We start from the raw sequence: 10666 nt of genomic DNA on the forward strand, positions 1-10666 counted from the left end.
TTACAAAAATGTGTTCCTTGCTCTTAAAATTCTTGAACTCTGCTCTTCTTCCTGTATTGTTGTACTTTTCTTCCCAATTGTTTTCCCCCCACACTGTCACTTAACTTAAACTATGGCACTATACCACCAAACCAAGTAATAATTATAAAAACATGAAAACCTGTTTGATGTACTTTTAACTTGCTTTTGTTACGTTTGAATTATCCACATGATGTAATCTGTAATAAGATGTTATTCACTCTACTACAGTTTCCCATGCAGAGCCAATTCCTTTACACCTGTGCCTCCAGACCCTGTGGGATGTCCTGCCTGTGGACCCAGTGGTGTCCCCCTCTGGACAACACAGGCACTGCTGCTCCAGGCTGAGCTCTGTGTTTGGAGAGCAGGATGATGACATGATGGAAGCAGCCAAGGCTTTACTCAGCATTTTTCTGCACCATAGGTTTGTATGAGACCTCTCTGTCAAAGACTACTACAGATGACTTTTCAACTATTATTTATATATATATGTAAAATACACATTTTTTCAATGTAGCCTATTTTTCTTCACAAACACCTACTGCATTTATTCCACCAAGTTAAGTTAAAATTAGAAAATCATAAAAACCTGCCATACACTCTTTAATATGGCATTATGCTAGTCTTGTTTTAATTTACATTCTGACCGAAACATTGATCTTCTGTGTGTTGTCTGTTTACAGGAAGCAGGAGCCCACTCTTAGCGCTGCCCCTCTCTCGCTATGGGCATGCTCCTTGGGCCTCAATCCGCACTGTCACTTCCTGCTTCTGCTGCGGAGCCTGGCGTTTGACCACCGCGTGCTGCTGGACTTCCTCATCTCCACGGAGACCTGCTTCCTGGAGTATTTTGTGCGCTACCTCCGCCTCCTCCGCACAGACCCACAGGGCTTCAGCGCAGCCTGCTCAGAGCCCAGGACAGAGCGGGGAGCAAGGGGGTCTGGGAGAGTTGAATGTGCAGACGGAGCAGGGCAGAATTGTGGAGTCCTGCTGGTCGACTACAGCAGCTCCGGAGAGTCGGACGCAGAAGAGGCAGAGGGGGCAATGGACTGTGACAGAGCCCAGGACAGAGGGCCATATTGGGGGGCTGCAGTGCGCTGTCTGAGCCTGCTGCTAGAGCTCCTGTCCAGGCTCCACAGTAAGAAGCTCTTCCCATACAACCCAAGGTCCCTCATGAAGCTCCTCACTGAGGCAGAGGCCAGTCTCAAGTCTGTGTCTACCAAACAATAGACAGTAATTATGAACCTGCACACACTGAAACTAAAGGCTCCTGAAAGTGTCATTGATTATCTTACATTTTTTTAATTGCAGTTGTTTTTAGTTAACAACATAACGTGTGTGTCGCTGTGTGCATGTGCGTGTGTGTGTTCTCAGAGTTGCACTCCCCGCTCTTTGAGATTGCACATTACCACTTGAGTTGGGAGTATCTGAAACAGACAGCAAGACCAAAAGTCTTACGTGACCACTGACCAGCAGTGAGTACTGCTGAATAATTTGTCTCAGTTTCTTTTCTGACTATACTAATCGTATCATTTGATTAATTAACTTGTATTGTGATGTTTCTGGCTTATATTATTACTTTCTCGCTAAAATTACTAAGATTACTAAATCACTGATCACATTGTGCAGTGTCTTGTAAGTTTTTAAAGCTGCACTATGTATTTTTTACTTTTTTGGGAGGTTGCAGTCGTCTCCATGGAGACTGTCCCTTGAGTGTTCCACAGTATGATGTTAAACTTATCTCTGTAGAGACTAGCAAGAGCCAAGCTACAGGTCAAATCTATCAAGAGGCAACACAACTCAAGAAGAAGAATTTACTTGTATTTATTTGCAAAAAATAAATAAGATAAATCGAATTTGATGAATAATTTTTATTCCATATTGTGGATCTCCATGGAGACAATCAAGTGGCAAGCCCTCCCACCAGAAATGTTATACTGCACCTATGTATGACAGATTTTTTTATTATAAATGTCTGGTGGGGTAATATCTGATGTAAATATAAAAGACAGTTTTATACCAATCAAGAAGCAATTTGTGAAGAAAAGTTGAAAAATTTGTTGAAAATTACAGGAAGTGGAGAAATTTAGAGAGTTCCACGTTGATGACCTTATGCTGGGGACAATCCAAAAGCACAATTCACATGCTAGAAAAAACATTTCTGATTCTTTAAACAATATTTCAAGAAAATAAAGGTATTTTCTTATATTTTCATTTGTCAAATAATGATATATTCTGTATACAATAGAACAGAATTATAGATGTATATATATATATATATGTATGTGTGTGTATGTGTATATATATATATATATATGTATATGTATATGTATGTATGTATATATCTTAATTATAATGATCTTAACTGTGCTTTAGTGAAATTAGTAGTTCAGCCTGTCATAGGCAAGTTAAAAAGTTAAAGATTTCAGTTTTGTAAAAGAAACTTACAGGGAATGTAAATCACACTGCTGCTGCCATTGAGCCACCGCCACACCAGACCATCATGCCTCAGGCTCACCCAGTAGCTGTCACTGCCCTCTACAGGCTGACTGATGGAGCACACAAAGTCTAGACTCAGGGAAAGATTGTGTTAATAAGTATGCTCTCTGTTAGCTCAACAACTTTCAAACACATAACAGGAATTGCTTAAATAAAAAGGTGAAGACGTGTATTGTTTATTGTTTTGTAATGGGAAATAATATATATATTAAAATGTGAAAAATTAATAAAGTTTTGGCCTTTTTTACCTTATTTGTTTATTTAATAGGCTGTTATTTTACACACAATTGAGAATTAAGATTTTTACATAACCGACCGACCAGAGATCACAGGTGATCACAGGTGAGTCTGAACAAAGGCCAGGTGGGGGAGGGTGAACAGGTTTCTTATCTGCCATCTTCCAGTGAAATAAAATATATATATATATTGAATAAACTTAAAAATAAATGGTAGCTTTAAAGGATCTGTCATTCCCCAGTTTGCATCATTTATTGAATGCTAGTCCTTAGCTTGATTCTATTTTCATTCTTTTACTTGTAAGTAATGATTAAAACACTATTATGTAAATAGAATTTGAAAAGACACGTAAAATACCTCTCATTCAGCCAAAATTACCAAACACATAAAATTACAGCTTGTTGTGCGCTTTAAGTCATAAACAAACCTGGAGTTATGTTTTGTTTCATTTACACATTCTGTCTACATCTCCAAAGCTCAACATGCTCTGTTCCCCCTTGTGATGTCATGTAGTTGTAGTGTTTAAGTCAACAGCTACCTTTTACCTTTTATTCAGTAGAGATGGGAAAATCCAGAGCAAATAATTTGCATGGCTTGTGTGTTAAACATGTGTGAATGAAACAAAACACACTCACACAAAAAAAATGCCCCAGTTCCATATTAGGAAAAAGAATTTATTTACAGAAAAAAATATGAAATAAAAATACCCGGATCATAATACGATACTACGAGCATTTTAAGCAGATCTTTAGCGGGTTAGCTATGTCCATTTATATACATATACAGTCTGTGGTATTTACCCATTCATTCATGGTGTGTGTGTGTGTGTGCGAGTTTCATCTCCCGTTTGTCACATTCTTCCACTGCCTCATTGAAGGTCTTCAAGTCTGAGTCCACAGCCCCCAGAGCGTCGTAACAAAGCCCATTGTCCACTGTCAAGAAAAAAAAACAAAAAACATAAATATCTACTGCTACAGAACCACACAAGTCACAGTTCTTTTGTACAATTTACTGGTGTGAAAATGCTAAAGTTTTGACCTGATTTATCGTAAATATGCAAAGAAAAATAAAACAAAAATTGGTTTGTGGTCTTCTCTCAGCTATGGTTGTCAAAAGTATCGAAAATCAGATACTTGATTGATAATTAAACTAGATACTCATTTGAACAGGTATCAATAGTAAAAGGGTCATAGTCACAGGACAAAAATGAACCTTTCCTGAATAGTTAAAGAAGTATACACCTATGGACCACTATGAAACCTACCTGGACCACGGTATTACACAGATATAAGACCACATGGTAATATAAAAGAAAGTACCATTGTTTAATGTTGAAATCCCATTCTAATGTCTAAAGAGAGGGTGTTTTTAATTATCACTGTGGTATCGGAATCAGGCTCAAATATTCAGGCTTATTTATGTTTAAGGCATTGAAAAACATGGCTATAATATTCCACAGCATCTATGGAGAATGTTCCAAAGTATGGTTTTAACTTTCTAGAAGGGAAAAGAACACGAGCGCCTTCATCTTAAGCCCCTCCACTAAACGATACAAGACGTCAGAGACAGTGCTTACTACCATATTGCTAGTTTTCAGATGACATCACAACTTTCTATAGGCCAACATTATTTGTATGATGGGTGCAGATAAAATTAATATTGTTGCAGATTTTTGTTGTAATACAGTGAGCTCTATTCTGAGGATTATACCAAAACAGAAATGATAAAGTACAAAATGTGTGTATTTAGCTTTTGATTATTTCATGGCAAAGTACAATGTTATAATTCAGATTCTAGAATGTGATAATGTCATACTCCCAGATGAGGGGCAAGATCCTATTGATCACCCTACTTTGTCATGAAATACTGAAAAGATAAATTTTCAAATATGGACTATGATCATTTCTATTACTGATTGGACCCAAGACCATGCTGTATTGCAACAAAAATCTGCAGATGAACAATAAACATGATAATATTATAACAATAACAATAAAATATAATAATATTGATAATGATTTTAAAAAATTAATATAGATACATATATTGATAACAACTAATCAATTTCTTAATTTTTCTTCTAAATTTTGTGTATTTATTTTTGTTTGCTCAAGCCGAAGCTTAAATTAAAACATGTTATCAGGATGTCACACATGGTAAAATAAACTTTAAAATGATTTGAAAAGCACTTTTTACTTTTCTGTAAAAATTTACTTATGTAAAGTACAGAAAATTCTATGCAAGTATAGTACTTTAAAACTTGTACTTTGTTACATTCCACCACTGATTAGTGTTTTATTACTCTAAAATACATAGGAAAAGATTAATTGTTAACAAGTCCAGACTCAGCTGAAAAGTGACCAAGTGCACCTTTAAGACAGTTGTGTAAATTTGTGCAGTGACAGAGAGGCGCACTTACCAATAACAAAAGGTATAAGGGTAAGAATCACAACTACTGAAGCCCACATGAGGATGCTCAATATGAGTTGGCGACACCATTCTATTTAAAAAAAAAAAAAAAGAAATAAATAAATCTCTCTTGTACCACACCCTCCTGGAATGTACAAAGCAAACACTTAAGTTTTAGTCCAGCACTATGTGCAGCCCTATTGGTTTAGCCTGACTCTTCAGACCTGGTTTAGTCCTGGTGCAATTACAGCATAGTCCTGGTTTATTAGTTCTGAATTAGGTGTATAGTTTAACCCAGGATTAGACTTGGTTTAGATCTGTTATATGGGTTTGGTATGGTCTTTCTTTGGTCTGATGCATAACAGTAACATGAGTAATGAGCTCCTATATTTGAATGTGGTAAGGGTCAGTGGACAAACATGTACTGTTATGTGTACCCTGGGTGTAGCCTATATTGTGTAACAGTATTTGTCCAGTGTTAAGCTCTAGTAGTCTGATCACATATGATTCCTGTATACTGAAAATATACTCTATTGAAAATATACTCTTATTCTCTTTGTATTCCTTCAGTGTGATTCTTACCATTCGTCCGGCTTTCAGAAGCTCCATCAGTAGTATCTGTGAAAAATAGTAGGACGCACGCACGCACACACACACGCGCGCACGCGCGCAATGAATGGCCGTGTCAGTGGAATTTTAAAGGCATTCAAAGATGTTTAGCGAAAGCAAAAGGTTTCAAAGAATCTGACAGAAAGAATTGAATGATCAGAATGACAAAATGCTATTTTGTCGTCTCCGCTGGTTGTTTTGTAATGGCGTTAATAATTTATAGTATTTTTGTAATGTTTTATGATGATCATGGCCAACTCACATGATGGCAGAACAGTTAGGAGTTGGGGGCGTCGGCAACTTAAGATAGCAAAATAAATCCAATCTGCTGAATATGAACATACCGACATGTGCATAATCTTGGTTTCGCCGGATTGATAATCCATCCTCCCGTTAACAGCTGCTAGAATAAAACTTTAAATACTGCTTTCTTAAGTAGTTCCTCAGATCAGTTAATTAATTTCATAAAATTTAACGTGTAAAGCTACGCTACCAACGCTTTGCTGGACAACATCCACCCCTAGCACAGACTCTAATTTTATTTAACTAATATATTTTTACACTCTATAGTATGATCCCTGGGCACAGCTTGAGGACTTGGTCAGGTAAAACAGTGGTGTAATTATGATGAACTTTTGGTAATTGTCACAACTTCAGTGGACAAAAACAACGTTTAATAATTCATTTATTACACTGTTTTGTGTCAAGCAGATTTATGTGCGCTGTCTTTACCCCAGCAGGTGGCGCTGATGCTTTCAGCAGTGCTTTATGCCATAGACTTGAGTTTCGAAGAAGAAAAGGCGAACTAGCAGAGATAAGATGGCGACTACCATCAGCACCCAGCGGGGACAGGTCTGTTTACGTTCCTTTTCCGGGCAAATATAGCTGCTATTTTCTAATAACAAGGCGATGTATGCAACACAATGGACAAACTCAAGTCGAACTTACGTTCACACCTTGTTCATTACATTTATTTAACGTCACTTCCTAAGAAACGAACTCTATTAATTCCCGTACAGAGGGTTTTCTCCAAGTAAAGTAACAAACCCTACAATGTTGTGAAAATGAAGTTGTATTGTTATGTATTTTAGCCCCTCGTGAAGAGTGTGGTGACGTTTGCTTACCGAAATCAAAGCGGATTATTACAAATCTCTAAAGTAAACACGGCTAGCTCAGCACCGATAGCACTGGGCTACTATCAGTCATCATATCGATGATTACCACTGTCACTCGTCATCAGGCCGTACAACGAACTACTCTGTCTTATCAAGCGTTCACGTGTATTGGTTTGGACATTTTTCTGGGCCATGTCCGTTTTAAGAGCTCACATTTGGCCCGTTGTGTGTGGAACAGGTGTACATTGGAGAGCTACCCCAGGACTTTCTGCGGATCAGCCCCACTCAGCAACAGCAGCAGGTGCAGTTGGACGCCCAGGCCGCCCGACAGCTGCAGTATGGGGGCTCCCTGAACACCATTGGCCGCCTCAGCATCACAGTGGTTCAGGTATGTACTTCTGCTAATTAGGCCTGATGTCAACTGAAGAAATTCTTGTTCAACTAAAGACATGTCCTGTTGATCGATTAGTCGATTTAAAAGGGGTGTGGCAAAAACTCTCAGAACTATTATGTATCTCTATGTACCTGACCCAAGCTGCACTCACAGGACTATACCTCTATGGAAGTTCATGTAAAAAAAAAAAAAACTATATACAGAAAGAAGTACTACAAGATAATATATTTATATAACGTAACACCATGACACATGAACTGTTTGGCTGCGCTTGTGGCTCCGTGGTTCGCACACTGAGCCAAAGAACACATTGGATAGTGTGAAATTAGGTGTTTGTTTTTCCTATATCTATGGAGAGTGTGCAAGATGCAAGCCAAGGAGCAAGCCAGGGAGCTAGCTATGAAGTTTTGAGATGGTACAGGCTTCTCATACCATATGTGGCAGCAAATGTGGCATAAGACCTTCCAGAGTAAATATTCCAAGACCTTCCAGGGGAAACACTTTGTGGGGATTCTTCACCAACTGAAACAACAGAGCAGAGTAAGGCCTATCCTGCTGTGTTCCCCTGGCTTCACCTGGACACTGCTGTGATGTCCTGACTCAGATCTACTGACCGTACCTGACCAGTCCCCCTGTTGAACTGCACTGAGACCTTTGATTGAAACACAAAAGCGACCTGAGTGTAGTGTAAAAGTTGCTGCAGCAAAATTAGAATTTCTGACATAGTTCGACTGAGACACCATCACTGATTAAAGTGCATAACGTTTATTTTATTTATTTATTTGAAATAGGGACAAAACACATTAATGGACATATACATGATATGTAAATATGTTGTCAGATTGTTGCCCAAGGCTAATTTCCATCTGCTGTCCCTAGACAGGTTGATGTAATCATAAAACAAATACACACAGTAAAAACAATACACCCAGACAGACAATACAATGATGCAAATAGACAGACATAAAGAGCTGGTTACTCACAAGATCACAGACACAGGTCAACTAAAGGATGTTAGATTATATGATCAAAATTGCACACTGCCCTGTGTAGTTAAGGTGCCAGTGTATAAGTATTGCACACAGCCCATTGCTAAAATTATTATAGTACTTTGCACAACCCTAAAAAAAGAAAAGAAAACATGTAAGATTGCTAAATAACCCTGCTTATAAAGTGCTTTTCCACAATGTATTGCATGTGCCCTCAAAGGTAAATTTTTTTAGCATATTGCATATTGCCCGTAAGTAAAATATTAAAATACTTATTTAATAAATGGTATATTGCCCATTGCACATTGTAAACTATAGTAAATGATCACACATCTGTGTTGACCAGAGCCATGTCTTTTAATGGCCTTTAAAAGTAGTGAAGCTGGGAGAGTCTCAGATATGACAAATGTAGAGATTATTACATAACTAGAACCTAGCAGCCATAATGTTAACAAAAGCCAAAATGTGTTACATTACACAATTATGAAAATAAATAACACCTTTCCTTCCTTGTGTTTTAATTGTCGATTTATTTAGATGTAAGTTTTGGTGTTGATGACATAGGTAGAGGTATTCCATTTTAGAATTCTCTAGAGCTCTACTTCCTGTATTTTTTTTTTTTTCAAATAACTGCATCTTGATGCAAAACAGTGATAAAAATTTACCTCAGGTTGTCACCATACAAAATTCTATTTGAATACTAAGGAATAGACTCAATACTTAATATTTCCAATACCACAATAATAATAAAAACACTCTTCCTTTAGACAATAGAATGCAATTTAAATTAAATAATAGTTGTTTCTTATCAAGGTATGATCCAGAGTGGTCCAGATGTCTACTAGTCTATGTGTTTTTATATTTGTTCTGATACAGCTCAAGATCATTATAAAGCTAGTAGTTGATAGTATACCTGCTCAAATGAATATCTAGTTTCAATGTTAGTTTTAATATCAATGCTGATTCTCCTGACAGCCCTACTACAGGTACTATCCCACTAAACCAAGTCATATTGGAAAAACCTGAAAACCTGTTATATGCACTTTATTAAATTTGCTAATATTTTCTATTCTAGGCCAAACTGGCTAAAAACTACGGTATGACGCGGATGGACCCATACTGCAGGATCCGGCTGGGGTATGCCGTTTATGAGACGCCCACAGCTCACAACGGAGCCAAGAACCCACGCTGGAACAAAGTGATCCAGTGCACCGTTCCCCCAGGGGTTGACTCCTTCTACCTGGAGATCTTTGACGAGGTATGACTCTGAATCACCAAAACTCTGCTCATCCAAGGCTCATGTTACTACAGTATTACAGCAGCTGCTTAACGTGCATATGACAGCTTAGATGACTTAATTTGCTAACACTATACTAAACTCCTTGCCTTTTTTTGGTACTGTTTATAATTTTACATATTTAGTTCTCCTGTCCATGTTTAACTCATTTATGACCACATACAGATGTACTTTGTGATTCATGTGTGAATGTGTTTTTTGTTGCTTCATATACCTCCAGAGGGCATTCTCCATGGATGACCGGATAGCCTGGACTCATGTGACAATCCCGGAGAGCCTGAGGGAGGGCAGCGTGGTGGATGAGTGGTTCAGCTTAAGCGGTCGACAGGGGGATGACAAAGAGGGCATGATCAACCTGGTCATGTCCTTTGCTGTAAGTTTACAAATCACTTTGATTACAAGCATGTGGCATTCCCATCACAGTCTTTGAAATGACTTTATGCTCTCACTGTATAAGTATAGACAAAGTTTGCACAAACTTGATACATGTAACATTATGAGACTGACACTGACCATAAATGGTGCTTTGTTTCAGTCTCTGCCCGCTGGAGTGATGCCCCAGCCTGTGGTCCTCATGCCCTCTGTGTACCAGCAGGGGGTGGGCTACGTCCCCATCTCAGGTCTGACTTTACACACACTCAGCTTTTCTCTTTGTTTAGTGTAGTTAACCTCTGTGTGTATTCTCCTCAGGAGTTCCAGCTGTGTATAACCAAGGCATGGTCCCTATGGGGGTCCCTGGGCCACATGCTGCCCCAGTGAGCCAGGGCCCCCTGTGCAGTGAGGAGGATCTGAAGGCTCTGCAGGATATGTTTCCAAACCTGGACAAAGAAGTGGTGCGCACAGTGTTGGAGGCACAGCAGGGCAACAAGGATGCTGCCATTAACTCTCTGCTGCAGATGACCGAAGAGCTCTAACACTCACCTGGAGAACATTCTGCTCAAGGGCCAAACTCCTCTGCAAACTACTAACTGCTCACACAAAGGATCTGTGCAAGCTGTCTGATTCACCATGATCCTGCTCACTTCCACTTCAGTAATTGCTGCTTGCTTATAGCCTAATATATTTCAGTAAATTAGCTTACAGTGTTTTTTTTTTTTTTTGG

The 10666-nt window shown here is 38.5% G+C and overlaps 2 protein-coding genes across 2 annotated transcripts in view; one reads left to right on the top strand and one right to left on the bottom strand.

Annotated features, from left to right (window-relative positions):
• Positions 1 to 2911, bottom strand: part of adamts17 (ADAM metallopeptidase with thrombospondin type 1 motif, 17) — a 26047-nt gene extending 23136 nt beyond the window's left edge. The window contains exons 1-4 of the mRNA XM_055154824.1: positions 2835 to 2911; positions 2464 to 2564; positions 1425 to 1442; positions 1236 to 1285 (exon numbers count right to left, since the gene is read on the bottom strand). Of these exons, the coding sequence (XP_055010799.1) occupies positions 1236 to 1285; positions 1425 to 1442; positions 2464 to 2564; positions 2835 to 2911 (246 nt within the window). The remainder of the gene's footprint in view (positions 1 to 1235; positions 1286 to 1424; positions 1443 to 2463; positions 2565 to 2834) is intronic.
• Positions 2912 to 6560: 3649 nt separating this feature from the next.
• Positions 6561 to 10654, top strand: tollip (toll interacting protein). Its single transcript, XM_020927451.2, has 6 exons — positions 6561 to 6621; positions 7123 to 7272; positions 9343 to 9525; positions 9785 to 9937; positions 10100 to 10184; positions 10255 to 10654. Exons 1-6 carry the CDS (start codon positions 6589 to 6591, stop codon positions 10476 to 10478), a joined length of 828 nt encoding a protein of 275 aa, XP_020783110.1. The 5' UTR covers positions 6561 to 6588; the 3' UTR covers positions 10479 to 10654.
• The last annotated feature ends 12 nt before the right edge of the window (positions 10655 to 10666 follow it).

This window comes from Boleophthalmus pectinirostris, unplaced genomic scaffold (assembly GCF_026225935.1).
Source record: "Boleophthalmus pectinirostris isolate CB_2022bp ecotype Guang Dong unplaced genomic scaffold, ASM2622593v1 HiC_scaffold_19, whole genome shotgun sequence".
Taxonomy (NCBI): Eukaryota; Metazoa; Chordata; class Actinopteri; order Gobiiformes; family Gobiidae; genus Boleophthalmus; species Boleophthalmus pectinirostris.

Excerpts from the sequence above, each read along its gene's own strand:
- tollip (XM_020927451.2), top strand. The coding sequence starts at position 6,589 with ATGGCGACTACCATCAGCACCCAGCGGGGACAG. Across the intron at positions 6,622-7,122 it reads TCAGCACCCAGCGGGGACAG|GTGTACATTGGAGAGCTACC; the intron begins GTCTGTTTACGT and ends TGTGTGGAACAG. Across the intron at positions 10,185-10,254 it reads GGGCTACGTCCCCATCTCAG|GAGTTCCAGCTGTGTATAAC; the intron begins GTCTGACTTTAC and ends TATTCTCCTCAG.